Genomic DNA, 18,329 nt, shown 5'->3' with positions numbered 1-18,329 from the left:
CTTCGAAAAATAATGCCAGAAAAAAATTAAAACCATTTTTCGAAATTTCAGTTTTTTTCGGATATCTCCGGATATACTCGGAATTTCAGAACTTTCTCAACTGCATATTGTTAGTCAGGTAAATGCGCAACTTTACCCCAATTTAACCATCTTCGTATCTCTCATAGCTTCCGAGTTCAAAATGGTAAGGATCGAATTTGAAACACCCTGTATATTGGTTGAGAAGACCATTTTGCATATCCGACAATTATTCAACTTTACTAACATTGATTCGATTGGTGATTTTTTCATTATGGTTATAATTTTCGTTTTCACTCCTTCGTACCTCTCTTTTTTATCAGACTATTGAGTAACTCAGATAGAAAGGAAAATGTGGAAGGAACGTTATTTGGGTAGAGCAACTATGTTTTCACATTTTGAAATGTTGCATTAACCATGATGTTCATACAGCTGAGAAATCGTGAAAAAATATTCTTGAAATCTAGAAAATATAGATGTCTACTTCTCTATAATTTTTAATACATATGCAGGTATTTTGTATTACCCGTTATCGTTATAAAAAGATCCAAGCAGATGTAATGGTTTTCCAAATTTATGGAAACTCATGTAAGTACCTTGTTTTGGGTGTTTGCATCAACCTCTGAAACATTGTATCGTTCCTGTTTTATTTCCTTGTATGTCTACAGAGTCCTGTTACGTTTTCAATTGTTTATGTTCATTCCTCGTGATCCTAGAAAGGATTTATGACAAAATCCTCTTGTATGTTACCCGCTAACAAATTCCAGAAGTTACTCACACTGACGCTATCGAGGAAACCGAGGAAGCGCCGAAACAAGTGAAATTCAAAGTCGTCGAGGACGAGCCAGAAAACGCCATATCAGCAGAGAGAGAAGAAAAAATTGAAGTTGAGCCTGAAGAACCGAAACATGCTGAAGTGGAGGAAAAAATCGAGGAACCAAAACAATCGGGAGGTAGGATGAAAGAGATACATTTGATTGAGAATATGTGTTGTACTCTACTGAGGAAGTATTTCGTGAATAATAATGATTATAAAAATATTGTTTTCGTTTTTCCCTTCATTATTGGAAGAAATGGCGGAATTTTTGTTGGATGGTAGCTGACTCATTGGAAAGGTTAATGAAACATTTACGTGGAAAAAATCTGTAATTCATGGAATATATTTTTTTTAATAAGGGGAAATGTTCCTCAATTTGTGTTATTACAGCAAATGCAAGTTTGAACAAAATAAAGTTGAGTTTAATTGATGAGTTTTTCAAATTCTCTTCGAAAAGTATTAAAATTGATGTTTCAAATGTTAGGTTTTAATTTTTAAAGAGATTTGTTTCTAATTCACATATTGGCAACAGCGCCTATATCAAGTTGAAATAATTTATACTTACCTAGATATTCTACTTTAAAAAAAGAAAATCATCTTCAGAAATCAACAATTAAGGCAAAATATAAATTATAGTTCAATACCACCTCCACAAGCCACATAAACAACAGTTGTTTTGTTATTTATTTATATAGAGGAAGATAGGTTAGGTCATATGTCACATAATTTCTCAGAACTCGGAACATAACAGAACAGCAGAACAGCACGCCTCTGAGATATGTCATCTTTGTTTGTCTCATACAGGTAACAGATTCATTGTCCTTTATTAGCTATAACCGATGTTGCCAAATGGTGAAATAGAAACGAATCCCTTTAAATGTTGTCATTTCATTCCTTTTTTTAGGTATTTAAATAATTTTTTAAGAAAAAGGTTGAAATGATAGTTTAAAATGCGTTGTTTTAGAGCTCTTTTATGAAAACTACTTGATTTTCGTCAGGAGGAACATTCGTCATTCAATTTCAAACTCTATCAACAATAGTTGATAGTTGCAAATCTAGAGCTCACATGTTCCACAGAAAGGAAAGAAATAAACCAGCAATTAATCAATTCCAATAAATTGTTTTTTTAATGCATCAATCTTTAGCGTTTTTTTGAAAATCTTTTATAAATTAGGTTTGTTATTTCAATTTATGTTTTCAGTAAAGCAATTCAGTAGAAAGTTGAGGTCAATTTCATAGTAGTTTGGGGTTTGAATCTAATAGCAACATTCATTGGAAAATATATTCAATGTTATTTGAAGGTCAACATCTTTTCAAAAAAAATTAAGAGCTAGATTTGGATTGTTCCTCTAGGCATTCTCCAAGAAGTTATAGTCATTTTACAGTCACTTTCAATATGAATTTGAAGAAGACATCCATCGCAGATGACTTTTAGTTTCTTTGAAGGTCAACATCTTATTTCAAACAAGTGTTTCATATCAAGAAGTGCTCGTTTTGTATAAAGATAGTATCTCTAGTAAAACATTTCCTAAGGAATATTACTGAAGTTTTTTCCCAACACCAAATCGTTATTTTAACACCTCGACACGTGTTTAGATCACCAAGTGCTCATCTTCAAGGGGAAGATAATTTTAATCTTACGAGACATGTATCGTTAGATAACGCGTTGAAAATTCTGAATTCAGTTGTAGATGCAACACATTTTTCTCAGTCGAATCTATAGTTGAAAAAACATTCCAAGGAATCCTTCTTTTCCATATGGTATATTATTGCGAATGTTTTTTCCCTGATGGTGTTGAATAAAAGTGCCAATACATGTTGCTAGTATTGCTTTAAATGTGCTTTTGTGTCTGTTCAGTTTATCCATATACGGCATTTATGAGAAATCTGCTGCTCATGTCACAATTATTCATTCACAACATATCCTGTATTATTGTTAACATCACAATAAACCAACATTTCACACAAATAGGTTTACTATATGAAAAAAGCCACGCGGAACCAAAAGAGTCGTCTTTGAAGTCTCCTGAACCAATAATCGAAGAGCCTGAGTCACCTGGTGAATATCAAAGGACAAATTCTTCTATAATTGAAGAAACCGACCACGTTGAAGACGTCCCGGAAGAAAAGCCCAAAGAAAAATCGAAGAGAGGATTATCGGTACAGATCGAAGAGATTGAAGTTGACCGAAATGCAACTCAACCTACTCCAATAGAGGAGAAGCAAATAGAGAAAAGTAGACCAGACTCAGCTGTGTCAGCAATAAAAGAAGTTGCTGTCATTGAAGAAGGCGTGAAGGAATCAACTCCTCAACCTGTTGAAGAGACTGAAACCGATTTCAATAAAAAGCTACAGAGAGGTATATCAGCCACAAAAGAAAAAATAGATATAGTTGAGGATGATTCAGTTCACAAAGAACCTCAAACACCTGTTGAAACAGAACTGGATTCTGAGAAACCTTTCCCCAAAAAAGCAACTAAAGCAACTGTAGAAAAAGCCGATACAGTGGAGGTTAACGAATCTGATAGCTCTCCGAAAAAATCGAAAGAAGAAGTTCTTCAGAGGCAAGAGAGCCAAAAGGGACAGAAAGTTTTTGAGGAAGAAGCTGATGCCAAAACTGAAGAACTCCTGAGACGAGCTCAGAAACAGAGAAGCTTGGTCGAAGACATTTCTGAAAAATCAAGTGATGCAAAAGAAGGTAGAAACTATGTGTACATGCCTACTATAATAACATGAATAACACAATACCTTCTAACACACAATCATTCAGAATGATAGTCATATGTTCAGTTTCATTGAAATATACTCAGAATGAACCAATTTGTTTTGGCAGTGGAGTCTTTCAATGAAACTGAATGAACAGTCACTCGAAACTTTATGTTGTTATTAACAATTTCAGTCCATTGTTGAATGCAGCACTTTGGAATCGCTTTTTTAACTTGCACTTACGACAAGGTAAGCAGTAGTTATAATAAAATCCATGCTGGCTAACCACAAAACGCTTACGGTAAGTTGTATGGTAGCGATATTATCAATAGCAATAGTGTGACAGTTTTAGATAATTTGGAAGCTGAGTTGATCACAAGTCTGAGAAGAAATTATGATCTTATTGAATTTTCTAAGATATCTGTTTCACAAGTCTGGAGCAAGCTCTCTAGAAATGTATCAAAAATTTTCAAATGATTTCGCTCTATCGTAAATAGCACTCGATCTCAAGTAGATTTCAAGAAAATAACCTTTCTTTAACCAAGTTTAAGGACCAAAATAATATAGCTTAGCACCTCATCAAGGAAAGCAATCTTAATTCTTTCAGAATATATGAACTTGAACTACTGATATAATTTTATGGAGCGCTTCGCTAGTTTTATGATATGCAACAAAAAAATCTCAAATGGCTAACTTTATCCTGAGGCTTGAGTACCTACTTCCAATCTGGAGTAGATTGGTGAATATGTAAAGGAGATATATATGTTTGCTTCAGAATACCATTGACTCATAAGAGTATGAGTAGGTATTTCAAAATTTCAGTTTTCACTAGAGAATTCTCTAACCGCTTATACACAATTGGCTAATTTAACTTCGATTAAAAAATTATTGTTGCCTGTTTGAGATATGAAACACGTGTATACATCATTGGGTCTGCCATATGCTCAATATTCCATCTGGTTACATTCCACACTCGAATTACTTTTCCAATGCCCCATCATAGAATATTTACACAAAAAATTCTTTAGATATTTAGTCACTTATGTTATCAGAAACCGTTTTTGCTTCTTGGAACCTATTCGATCCATCCATTTCCTACAAATCAATGGAAAATTCATTTTCATCTACTTCGTCTTCCAATTAAATTCATTCTTAATCATTTTATTCACTGTATCAGTTCGTATCATTTCATTCTTTACATAATTTTGACTGTACATGCAAAACCTATGTCCATCTGTTGCATTACCTGCAACGCAGTTCTTCTTTTTTTTTAGTCCCTTGGGAGCTGTCTGACTTGTCCATTTAGTCCAAGTCTCCAGAATATTCCAGCTCTCGTTCCATGTTTGATCTTCGATCCATCTGTATAGCAAGTGTTTTTTCCAAACATGTTTTTGGGATGACTAATGGTCGTCCACTCTTCACGGCTTATGGTTTTGACCGTGAAGTTTGTGTTGAAGGTGTACTTCGGTGTCATGTGGTCCGTGCACATATTCAATATGTGCTCCTCCACGTGTTCCGGAATTTCTGTTCGGTCCGATCTTCTGTAGTTCGCTGAGTTTTCCAGTCTAAACCCTGGCCTCCCCCTAAGTGTAAAGGATGTAGATTCAGGGGTGTCTAAAATGCAGCTGTTGGGGTAGTTCTCATTGCTCCCGTCATTCCCAAACATGCAAGTCTTTGCACCTTGTCTAGTTTGCTGATAGCAGTCGCCTGCTTCATCTTTAGCCACCAGACCAGAGATGCGTATGTTATCATGGGTTTAACCACCATCATTTATAGCCAATATACCATGTCTGGTTTTAGCCCCAATGTTTTTCCATAGGTGCGTCTGGCGAGCATCAGTGCTACCTCCGCTTTCCTTTTTATCCTGTCCAGGTATTGGTTCCAGGTCAATTTGGAATATGGAGTTACTCCCTTATTTGTTCAGGTGTTTTCTAATTTCTGATCCGATCCGTCTTTGTTTCTTATTCACTCATTCCTCCTGCCAAATATTTCGATATACCTACAACTGGTTCCAACCACACATATAGTGTTGTTGATCAACCAATTCAATCAATTCTTGTTTGCAAGTTCCTTCGGATATTCGCAGTCTCACCAAACCAGTATCGACATCACATCTTATTTATAGTCCCTTGTTTACTTTCAACCTACAAGCGTCAAAAATTAGAAACTCCAGTATACCTAAAGTCATCCGCTATCGAAAACTAATACTTTCTTCCATCCATTCAGCCATACCAATAATCCTGGATACGAACATGAAAGATGGATCCAGGCCTGAATCCTTAGATATTACATACATCGTTAGAGGATTCGCGAATCCTCCTCCAGTAGGAACTTGGACACTGGACGGTAAGGAGATCAAGCCTGATAGCAACCTCAGAATGACCACCAGTCACAATGGTGAAGAATTCAAACTGGAAATAAAAAAATTGGAAATGAAGGACGCAGGCGTTTATCAATGCATCTTGAGCAATCCTCTTGGAGATGTCAAACATCAGGCGGTTTTGGAAGTTACACGTGAGTAGCATCATTGTTATAACATATAATCGGTGAAATATAATATAAAGATGACGGTAAGCAACATGTTCAATATCTCTAACAGAATTTCAATCATTTTGGAAGAGGACCTTATGGAACTCATAACTTTACATTCAGTGAAATGATCCATATATCAGTTCGTTATTTATTCTACGTTATTTCAAAGTCATTCAAGCCTGTGTAACTTGTTATGCAACCTAGTAACGAAAATTTAAAAAGAGTATAGCCCAATTTCACTAGTTCGGACTTCCATTGTCTACTATATAAAATGATTTGAAATTCCTGAAACAAGTAAAAAAGAATAATTAAAAAAAGAATAGCTGAAGAAAACAATTATATTAAGCAAACAATAAACCTGAAATGAAATGATAGTGAAATTACCTACGAGTGAAAATATAATAATTGAATGAATAAAATAAAAATTAAAGGAATGAAAAAAGAAAATAATAAAAAAGTGTAGAGATTCCAAGTCACGTTAGTTCACGACGTTTCGATTGTTGGTATCTACAATCGTCTTCGGGTATTGACTGGACTGATTCCTCCGAGAGATGACTATTTATAGGTCGTTGAAATACTTTCACTTTTTCTGCTTTCCATTTTCCGCTTCACTGATTCCGTGAGAGATGACCGTTTTGGCAGGAGTTGGCCATTTTTCGTTTGATGATATGTTTCCATATGTTTCGTATTTCTACGCTGGCCTGGCTGAATACGTTATTGGACAACATGTATGCAGCTTCCTTAAATTTTCTCCTAAACCAATGTTCCTCTCTGTGCAAGATCTCAGCTTGGGACCACTCGATGTTGTGTTGATGGGTCCAAACATGGTCTGCTATTCCTGATTTGCTGGTTTCTCCTCGCTGTGTGTGCTTCTTGTGTTCGGCGATGCGAACATTCAATGGCCTCTTAGTTTCACCAATATAGGATTTTCCGCACTCACAGGGTATCCGGTAAATGCAATTTTTGGAATCGCAGTCCGCGTTTGGGGGCCTGGTTTTCGTGAGGCTGCTACGGATAGTGTTACCGGATCTGAACCACGAATCCAACCACCATCAATCGACAAAAAGAGGAATCATCAAGACTCTATTAGACCGTGCTTTTGGGCTCTGTAATACAAAGGAAGGTCTCGAGAAGGAACTAGACATCATCAAAAATGATCTTCAGCGGAATGGATACTCCAAAGCTATGGTAGAGAAGACTTTGGCTAAAAGACAGCAGGAGCCTCGCAAGGAAGAGAAGCCGTCACAACCAGTGCTTGCACTTCCCTACATCAGAGGATTATCGGAGAGGATAAGAAGAATTGGTTCCAAGTACAACATAAGAACCTGTTTCAGATCCGGTAACACTATCCGTAGCAGCCTCACGGAAACCAGGCCCCCAAACGCGGACTGCGATTCCAAGAATTGCATTTACCGGATACCCTGTGAGTGCGGAAAATCCTATATTGGTGAAACTAAGAGGCCATTGAATGTTCGCATCGCCGAGCACAAGAAGCACACACAGCGAGGAGAAACCAGCAAATCAGGAATAGCAGACCATGTTTGGACCCATCAACACAACATCGAGTGGTCCCAAGCTGAGATCTTGCACAGAGAGGAACATTGGCTTAGGAGAAAATTTAAGGAAGCCGCATACATGTTGTCCAATAACGTATTCAGCCAGGTCAGCGTAGAAATACGAAACATATGGAAACCTATCATCAAACGAAAAATGGCCAACTCCTGCCAAAACGGTCATCTCTCACGGAATCAGTGAAGCGGAAAATGGAAAGCAGAGAAAGTGAAAGTATTTCAACTACCTATAAATAGTCATCTCTCGGAGGAATCAGTCCAGTCATCACCCGAAGACGATTGTAGATACCAACAATCGAAACGTCGTGAACTAACGTGACATGGAATCTCTACACTTTTTTATTATTTTCTTTTTTCATTCCTTTAATTTTTATTTTATTTATTCAATTATTATATTTTTACTCGTAGGTTATTTCACTATCATTTCATTTCAGGTTTATTGTTTGCTTAATATAATTGTTATCTTCAGCTATTCTTTTTTTAATTATTCTTCTTTACTTGTTTCAGGGATTTCAAATCATTTTATATAGTAGACAATGGAAGTCCGAACTAGTGAAATTCATCACGAAACATTGTCAATCACCTTCAAACAAACGTAGTATAGCCCAAGTTGGGCTATCGAGTACTCTACACTCTGACAAAAACATTTGAGATGCCTCTGTTCTGTAAAATGAAGGTTGTGCTTCTTCGTTTTCGGAAAGGCACATTGAACTGTTTTGAGTCCTCAACGCTTTAACTTTGCCATAAGAAATCATAGTCGACATCAACAGTTTTATTCACAGTATCATTGAATACACTGTCCACTTGTGTTTTTTGTCATCATTAGAAAATTATATGGATTTTCATATTCACTATTTGGTCTCATCTGGTAAGTTGATAATCCAAACTCCTTCAACTTTGTTAACCTTTATGTATGACTTTCTTCCATTGATTACAGCTGAAAAAGACTTGAGGAGACCAAAACTGAAAGAAGGACTGAAGGATCAAACCATCGTGAAGAAAAATTCCGTCACATTCAAAGCTGTTGTGGTTGGAGATCCAGTTCCCGAAGTCACCTGGTAATGATTTCAAATCATTGACGACCAACTTTTTCATTTATTGTTATCGTTCCAGGTGTAGAGATGGTAACGAAATATCGAACGATGAATTCGAGCAGAGTAAAATGATACTGGAAACTGAGGACCATGAAATAGAAGACGGACTCAATGAGTGTTCCTATTCTTTGACGATTCCAAGATGTGAGTTGAAAGTTTTTCGAAAGTGTAGCATTATTTTATCATATATTTCTGAGGGGAATTTCACAATCAATCAATTACACTTTTTTTCCATTCAACATTTGATTATGATAAAAAAATTATACATAAAAAACATTTTTCCCCAAGTCAGTTTCAAAAATATTATTTTTGAGAAAAAAAGTTTTTGGCTTTCTACTACTCCATCTTGATACAAAAAAAACGAGGGAGTCTTTCAAAGAAAGGAGGGATGTGTAGATCATGCAAAGAAGTAAATTTCAGACACAAACTGAAAGAATGTGCTCCTGAAACAGCTACTTTCATATAAACATTGAATTACACGAAAGAAAAAAAATTCTTTCAAAACAAATACTTCTATATGAACACTGAAATATACAGAAGATACTTTTCTCCCAATTTTAATTTCAAACATTCATTGTGGAATAAAATCAGATATCATTCACATGAGTTCAACTTTAAATAAATGGTAACAAATTGCACTTACATGGAACACTGTCATCCTCACTGATTTTATTCCACATTCATTGTGGAATAAAATCAGATATCATTCACATGAGTTCAACTTTAAATAAATGGTAACAAATTGCACTTACATGGAACACTGTCATCCTCACTGGTATACATCGATGTTTCGCCTTAAGACACTTGCCCCAAGGCTCTTCAGTACCAAATTGGATAACATTAAAGAAAATACACAGAATTCATTCATGAATTACGATTTCCAACCTATTTGATTTAATCCCAGCCAAGAGGAATCTTACTTGAATTGAAGGGGTTATATTTTTAGGATTGATTAATTTTTGGGAAAGAACGTTTTTTGGATTTCTACTACTTCATCTTTTTTTTTGTATCAAGATGGAGTAGTAGAAAGCCAAAAACTTTCTTTCCCAAAAATTAATCACTCTCAAAAATATAACCCCTTCAATTCAAACTATTCTCGACTATGTTATGTTAGGTTAGGTCCAAAGTGAATGGGTCTATTCGACCCTCCACCGCAAACCGCAAAGGTTTATTGTGGCTAACAACTATTCACACTCGAGCAAATAAACCCAGCTTCTTAACTAAGCCGATCAGTTTGTATTGTGAGTGGTCTTTTAGGCGGGGCAACACAAAGTATATGCTCTGCTGTTTCATCATCAATGAGGTAGTCGGAGAGTCAAAATGCAAGATTCCCACCTTGATACCTGCGAAAACCTTCCCATATGAGGGTTGTAGCACGCTAACTACACCTGAAGATGCCTTAGATTCAACCGTGCAGGGCTTTTTCGCCTCTGGTTTTGATGGATCATCACTTGAGCGCAAAAGTTTGCTAACCTGCCCATGAGGGGGGTTTGTTCCTCCACTTGGGACAGATTCTGCGTAAGACGCTCAAGAATTTGGTGCAAGACGGTTTCATAAGGTACCCCGCTCTTGAGGAGACGACTCAGTCGTTTCCTGGCTACACCACCAAACCATTTTTTTAGGTACAGTTACAGTTTACAGGGAGGTCAGTTGGAGTCGTAAGCTCAACATTCATCTCCTCTGTAGACTCGCTCTTGATCTGAATTTACAGAGAGGTCAGTTGGAGTCGTAAACTCGACATCCATCTCCTCTTTACACTCAGCGTCAGAAAGAAGTTTTAGTTTACTCTTTCCATAAAAGTCCCACGAGTAGATAAGGAAAGAAGGTCAATCACGGCAGAGCTCCGCATTACCGTGGCAGGGCGATGCTACGACGAGAGGGCGTCCGGTATCTATCTCAATGTCATTCATTAGCTCGGCAGGGAAACACACAACTCAGGATCAAGCCATCGTTGGAATGCTCTTCTGTTAGGGAATAACAGAACTACAAGTGATTCTGTCATTCCCGTATCCAGCGGGGCTACGTGGAAGCAAACAAAGATGACCGGTTTGCTCAACCCCCACAGCCCAAGCCAATGCACTCGCCAAAAACAGCATGCATAGTAGCTCAGGCGCAGTGGAAGATGAACAAAGACAGCTAACCCGCCGATTCTTGACTATAATCTCTGTAATAGTTTCTATGGTAATTCCTATAGTGATTTCAATAGGAATTTCCACAGAAATGGCTACAAGATTTTGTAATTTCACTAGAAACATACCAATTCAGTTCTTCAGATATACTTGTATTTATGATGATTTTTTTTTCAATACTCAACCACGATATTTTCCCATATCGACTAAAATAATTTATTATTTTACTTGAAGGTGACCCCTCTAATAGTGGCAAATACACGATAAAGGCCAAGAACAAATGGGGCCAATGCGACAGCAGCGCCAAACTCACCATAGTAATGCGCCCTGAGATAGAAGGTCCGGAAGACTCCAGAGTAGTACCCGGAGAAGCCACCGAATTCACTGTTATCGTCCACGCCAATCCGGAACCACAAGTTTTCTGGAGTAAAGACGGAGAGTTCGTGGAAACTAACGACCTCATCAAGATAGTAGAAGATAAGGCCAACAAGACGTACAAGCTGATCTTCCATAAGGTCATGTTGGCAGATGAAGGTTACTACAAGGTCACGGCGAAGAACGAGCTGGGGGAGAACAGTTCGGAGGCACGACTGAAGACGATCAGTAAGTATCCGAAACGGGGTTCTTCCAATTTGTACATGACGTTGTATTCTGTTGACAATGTAACACATTTTTTTACAAACTGGAAAATTATTGAATCAAAGACAAGTCAACATTTATAGAAAACTTTGGGGAGAAACCTTTGCCAGTGAACTAAATGAAAAATCGATTACAAAAAAAAAATATAGCATAAAGAATTTGGTGGAAAATCAATAGCCATCAACAAAAGAATTGTAAATCAATTAATATTAATCCTACCCCATATTATGGGGTAAAAGAGCCACTGAAGGACATCGGAAGTCAACATTCCAATTCATCATATGCTTTATCATTTTGAGGCTAATGAAATTGAGCTTTCATTCAAAGTGGTGAATGAAAAAAATCAACAACAAAATAGTTTTAACTGCCTCCAATAGTACTGAACAAATTAGTTTACTTGGATTAGGATTGGATTCAGTAGATGAGCAAGGCGGATTCTGTGACACCGGAAATTCAACTAACAGAAGCAAGGTATAACGGTCGAAAACACACGCAAAACGATCGAAAACACAAGAAAACCGATCGAAGACGCACTCAAAACGATCGAAGACGTACGCAAAACGATCGTAGACGCACGCAAAACGATCGAAGATGCACGCAAAACGATCAAAAACGCACGAAAAAGGGTCGAAAAAGAAGCGAACGCGTGCGTCTTTCTTCTTATGATGAATATAATGCATTTGCATCAATGTAGGATGAAAAAATAGTAAATCGCGTAATAAGGCCGAAAAATACTGTTTTTCGAAAGAAAAGACAAAATTCTAAGTCTGTGATCCCAAAAATATGTTTTCGGGTGAGTTACGTACACTTGCATTAGAGAAACGTGTAGACTAACGAATCAATGAAACACTTATTATATTTTTTCGTAGAAAAAATGTCGAAAGTTTTAATTCTCATTTGTATTAAATATTGAAATCCGAACAGAAGATAGGTACTAACAAAAATATTCCAATTCTTATTCTTGGTATATTTAAATGCATTTTGTTGAAGTCAGAACAAGGTGAGATTTCATTCCACATTGATTTTTGTCAAGTTCGAATGGTCTTGGCAATTTCAATTTTGATTGTAAGTGAATACTCTGTATATCCTTCAGCGACATTGGTAGACTTCCAGCCACCGTGTCTCTGTCATTATCAACAAATAACGTGCCTAAAGTTCGCCAATGCTATGGCCTGTGTAATTTTTAGGATTGGGTTCATTTAAAAATTCTGCGATTCTCAATCCAAGATTCCCAAAACTGTGGATGCCAACAGGCTGAATCGAATATGTAGAGTATGTTATCACTGTGAAGATAAATTTTGTCTATAAAACAACAGGTTTTCTTTTCCAATTTCAACAAAAGTTCTCTCAATATGTGTTCTAGAGTCTAGTATTTTTACAAGCAACGTGTCTTCCTTGTCGTTTGTTTATAAGATACATTGACATTTTTGTTGGTTTTTTCCACACTGGCTAACCCAATAATGGTTGCTACCTGAAAGTAAAGCAAATTGAGCTGATACTTTCATATCCTACAATTGTAAAATTTGGTAATGTAACCTTCAACATTACATATGTAATGAATTTGGTGTCGCTGTTGGAGACTCCTGATTTCTTTACTCTACAACCAACATTCTTCCTTTCGAGAAATACAATAACCTTTGGGATAGTGGTGTGTTCACATTTTTTTTCACTAAAATGGAAAGTACTATTCAACATAGAGTACAGTCTCCATAATATGGAGGATTTGACTATTCCAGATTTTTGCACAAAATAACCAAACTTACATTGTCTGTAATAGTTTGGCATTTCTTCTAGAGCAATATCTGCTGCATCAGAAATTTCGTGTGGCATATTTTCAAACTCATTATCGCTGGAACTTTCCATAGTTCATTGCGATAATTGCCAATATGAAATATTTAATGAATGCGTATCGAAGTCGTCCAATACAAGGCCAAATAAAAAACACTATCCAAACTGGTTTACAAGTGACATAAAAATTATGTTGAAAGAAAAAGAAAAACATAGAAGTTTAAGAAAAATATCTGAAAATTATACAAAATGTAATTAGAAATAAGAAAAAAAGTTAAAACTAGTATAAGGGAGAGTTATAAGAAATATTTAACTGAAACCGAAATTAATATTACGTCAGATGTAAATGCATTTTGGACTTTTGTCGACAAAAAGAGATCTAATAATAGTACAAAAAGAGATCACTTTTATTTAAATGGTGTTTACATAAGACAAGTCAAGTTGCTCATGATTTTGCACAAAATTTTTCATCCATCTATACAGCACCAAAATCAGATTATAATATGAAATTCACGGAAAGTCATATCACAAACGATATATTTCCGTTGAACTAAATTGACGAACCGGATTTTCGATTAGCTGTAAAAAATTTAAACCAAAGAAATCTGATGGAGTTGACCATATACCACCATATGTACTGAAAGCATGTTCTGAATGGTTGAAATCTCTACTTCTATTCATCTAGCGATTAAAAATAAAGAGTTTCCATTGATTTGGAAGTCAGCCATATGTGTACCCATTTCCAAAATCGGGTACAAAAACGATATCACTAATTATAAGGGAATTTCCATAATATGCGCACCGGCAACATAAAATTTATTTTCATGCTCAAAATACTATTGACGAGTGGCAACATGGTTTTGTTAATAAAAAATCTATAAATACAAATTTATTTCTATTCACCAATGATGTTTACAAAACTTTTGAGAATGAACAGCAACTTGATACGTTTTTTACAGATTTTTCGAAAGCTTTCGATAAAGTTTAGTCAATAATCACCTCCAGAATCGTAATTTTGTAGTCAGATATAATGGTATTTACTCTGATCCCTATGAAATCAACTCGAGTGTTCCACAGGGATCAAACTTAGGGCCTTTGCTGTTTTTTTATTTATCAATGATCTAACATCATGTTTACATTTTTCTAAAGGGCTTCTTTCTGCAGATATTTCAAATGCTTTAAAGAAATTCAAACCATCAGAGATTGTGTTGCACTAATATTGATAAATGTAATATCGTTACCTTTTTTTGAATTTAATGACAAAATTGGAGATACTTTCCTTAACAGAAAAATGAAGTGAAAGATTTTGGGATTATTTGTAATCACATTTTGTCATTTTCGAAACACTTTGAAGAAATTTGTAAAAGGGCTAACAAAATGTTGGGATTTGTTATAGGATAAAATAAAAATAAAAAAATAACTGCTCTCAACCATGCTTCGTAAAGCAAATGAAATTAATGTTTTAGAAAATTTTGATTTCAGTAATTCCTTCTCAGGTTTCAGATATGATGTTATTAATTATTTATTAAAAATATAACTGTGATCATAGAGAATGAGTTTGAAAATAAATATTTCAGTGTATATGTATAGAAGCTCACACAATTAATTTGTAATTAGGATTCCCATGTAATTAGGCTGTTAAGTCTGTATGGAGAATAAAATAGAATAAAGTAAAATAAAATAAAAATAAAATTCAAATTTTCAAAAATGTTTTTCACAATAATCTTCAAAAAATATGCTCACTGTATTCTTTCCCAACTCTTATTATATATTTTCAAATTATTATTCAAAAAGTAATAAAGATGACCTCTTTATCATCTCTATCAAATTTACCACAAATAATCAGATGAACAATTTTGTTTTTCCAGAGGAAGCGGAACCCACGAGTAAGTCTTAAATAAATATCTCGCTTCTTATAACGCTCTGTATATAGTAAATCCTTACGGTATTTAACATTACTCGCAAAAGCCCTGGCACAGTCACTCACACTTAACACAAACTTACAATCTGAATATTGTCAACCTACTCAACTTCATTTTCAATCTACAGCTGAACGTCCGAAGTTTATCACTGGACTCAGTGACGATCAAGTTGAGCACAAACAGGAAGTGGCTCTGATGGTGCGAGCAGACGGTCTACCGAAACCGGAAATACGTTGGTCTCTCAACGGTAAACCTATAACTGAAGATGCAAATCACAAGATCGAAACTGTGACGGAGACTCAAGTGACCAGCAAATTGACAGTCATTGGTTTCGATGAAGGTTTTGCAGGCTTCGTAAGTATTTTTTCGCTCTGTTCATTGAGTGTTTGATTGGTGTTTATATTTCAATGTGAAAAATTCAATGTTACCCCTTCTACCTAGTGTTTTTCCTATCTCGGTTTTTATATGGCTTCTACAGTAAAAGTGCACTATAATCCAAATTGTGTCTGCCATACCAAATGATAATTTCAATTTGACTCGAGTTAGACTCGTCTAACTTCATATAGTACTGAATAACATTTTTGAAAACTTTTCTGTCCCATCTACTGATCCAGGTAGCCTGCCCAATCTATCTAGTTTTCCTAGTCCTTCTGGTCTGTCTGGTCTATCTAATCTGTCCATTTTATTTGATCTATCTGGTCTGTCTGATCTGATGGTCTCTCGAGTTTGTCATGGATGTGTGATCTGTACGGTCTATCTCATCTTCTTGGTATTCTTCATCCTTCCTTCCCTCCTAATCTGCCTGATGATCTACTTGATATGGCTTATCTGACTTTCTTTTTCTGTTTATCAGATCTGACGGGCCTATCTGGTTCATTTGATCTGATTTGGTTCATTTGGTCTGTCCGACTGGTGTGTCTATTCTGTGGAACCTATCTGGTATGACCGGCTTATTGCCGGTCTTATCTGATATGCCTATCCTAACTGTCCTTATTGTCCAATCTTTATGGTCTATATAATGTTTCTAGTCTTCCCAATCCCTCAGGTCTAACTCATATATCGGATGTGTTCGATTAATCTGTTTGGTCTTTTCGTCTGATACATCTGACAAGTTGAACTTATCCGGTCTGTCTGGTTTACTCTGGCCATTTTGTCTGATCTCATTAATCTCGTCTTGTAAGAGTAAGTAAGTATTCGATTCGAATAGTCTAGTGAGTCATATCTGCCGGGTCTGACAATTAGTCCATCAAGTTTGTCCATAACCTGGCTACCGGCCAGGTTATTCTGATCATTTATAAGCCGTTATCTATACCTAACCGATATTGATAACTAACCGATATCCAAAAATCTATTTGATGTGGGCTATTTCTGATCTCAGTTGAGTTTCATTAAAATTATGAATGCTTTCTGTATTTATTCCTCATTCCCAGTATAAAGCTGTCGCTGTGAATATTGTGGGCGAAGCTGAAACTTCATCAAAAGTCTCAATGTTGCAAACTCCGCCATCTTTCGGTAAGAAGTTGGACAGAAATGTTGACGTTAATGAAGGAGAACCCTTGGAGCTGAAAGCCAAAATCAACGGAAGTCCAAAACCAATCGTAAGAACAATATAATCTTGCGGATCAAAGTGCTTATAAGTTTACAACTTTCAGGTTTCTTGGTTCAAGAATGGAGAACCGCTTCTGGAAGATGACAACATCAAGACGACAGTCTTACCGGATGGAACAGTCAAACTCAACATCGATAAGTGTAAGCCCTCTGACAGCGGCGCGTATAAATTAGTCGTCATGAATTCCAATGGAGAAACTGCGTACCTTTGTGCTGTCGCAGTTACCCGTAAGTAACCGTATCATAACCTCAAAAAACTATCAACGTTGCAAAAAAAGAACGATTCAAAATATATCTTCACTGTTACAGAAAAACCTCAGAGGCCCAAATTCGTCAAATGCTTCAAGGATGTCAAGGTACCATTGGGCGAGTCTCTGCGTCTCGACGCCAAAGTGGAGGCTTACCCGCCTCCGGAAATCAAATGGTTCAAAGATGGCGTCCCAGTACGTGCTTCCTCCAACGTCCACTTTGAAAATCATCCGGACGGCAGGGTGGCTCTGGTGGTGGACATGATGAAGCCGGAGTCTGCTGGTAACTACCAAGTGCAAGTGACGAACAAACTTGGAGAAGCAACAGGCGATGCTAAAGTGGGGGTAGAGAAGAGGCCGACGAAGCCGGAGTTTATCCAGAGACTGCAGCCACAGACCGTCGTGGAAGGCTTCCCGGTTAAGTTTGAGGTCAAGGCCGAAGGTTTTCCTGCTCCTAAGATCACTTGGTGAGTTTATTGTGGACTGTCTGCTGTCCAATGTAAACTTTCACATGCGTTTGAGAGGCTATATTTCGTATTTTTTAGCCTCAGTCTAAAGATTTTTTCGGCTTTGGTGACACTGTAATCTAATGTTTCTTCCACTTTTCTATGAATTTGAGTGTGAGTTTGTTTTTGAATCGCAATCTTTAATTGTCAGGTTGATGACTAATTGGTAAACTGATGATTTCTCAGAATACGTATTATTCATTTATTCATTCTGTACTCTGCAAAACTGAATATGTGTAACATATTCTTGAATCTAGTTGGTAACTAGTTTCCTTTCCTCTCTTCACTTCATCGATTTAGCGCGAGTTGACCTTTTACAGGGAGCTGACCGTTTTTAATAATAATAATAGGCAGAAATCTTAGCCGCACAGATGCAGAAGGCTGTCATTTTTGGCTCACTACGCTTGCTCAGGGCACATGATTCTTGGACCCAATAATCACTTACCCCACGATGTGGGGAGTGGTCATTGGTTGATAATGCTGGCGCGCCCTCCAGAATGTATCGGGGCTTCGGGGGATAGGGCCTGACCAGCGCACACTATGGTTGAAAAAGAATCTTTATTAATCTCAAGAAACAAGAATGTTTATAACAGCGATAAAATTAAAAATAATTATTAAATGAAAAATTTCAATATCAAATATCAGTTGAATATACAGCACATAAATACAAACATATTTACATATACACAGACATACATATATAAATACATAAATTTTTAAATTATAATGGTAATTAAAAACAAAAAAATGT

At 36.4% G+C, this 18,329-nt stretch overlaps 1 protein-coding gene across 11 annotated transcripts in view; it reads left to right on the top strand.

Moving 5' to 3' along the window:
* The window catches only part of Obsc (Obscurin), a 167,813-nt gene that overhangs the window by 112,616 nt on the left and 36,868 nt on the right, over window positions 1–18,329 (top strand). For 8 of the 11 annotated variants that reach the window (XM_023161616.2, XM_023161615.2, XM_023161613.2 and 5 more), the window contains 11 exons: window positions 786–971; window positions 2,808–3,533; window positions 5,768–6,055; window positions 8,582–8,702; window positions 8,758–8,882; window positions 11,102–11,470; window positions 15,163–15,180; window positions 15,344–15,570; window positions 16,647–16,814; window positions 16,869–17,052; window positions 17,134–17,539. In XM_023161616.2, the coding sequence (XP_023017384.2) occupies window positions 786–971; window positions 2,808–3,533; window positions 5,768–6,055; window positions 8,582–8,702; window positions 8,758–8,882; window positions 11,102–11,470; window positions 15,163–15,180; window positions 15,344–15,570; window positions 16,647–16,814; window positions 16,869–17,052; window positions 17,134–17,539 (2,818 nt within the window). The remainder of the gene's footprint in view (window positions 1–785; window positions 972–2,807; window positions 3,534–5,767; window positions 6,056–8,581; window positions 8,703–8,757; window positions 8,883–11,101; window positions 11,471–15,162; window positions 15,181–15,343; window positions 15,571–16,646; window positions 16,815–16,868; window positions 17,053–17,133; window positions 17,540–18,329) is intronic. The other 3 variants (XM_023161617.2, XM_023161612.2, XM_023161619.2) reach the window with 3 other exon arrangements.

This window comes from Leptinotarsa decemlineata, unplaced genomic scaffold, assembly GCF_025532065.1.
Source record: "Leptinotarsa decemlineata unplaced genomic scaffold, Ldec_3_MD MMD2_P_RNA_scaffold_2, whole genome shotgun sequence".
Taxonomy (NCBI): Eukaryota; Metazoa; Arthropoda; class Insecta; order Coleoptera; family Chrysomelidae; genus Leptinotarsa; species Leptinotarsa decemlineata.
This window is presented reverse-complemented; position numbering and strand designations above follow the sequence as displayed.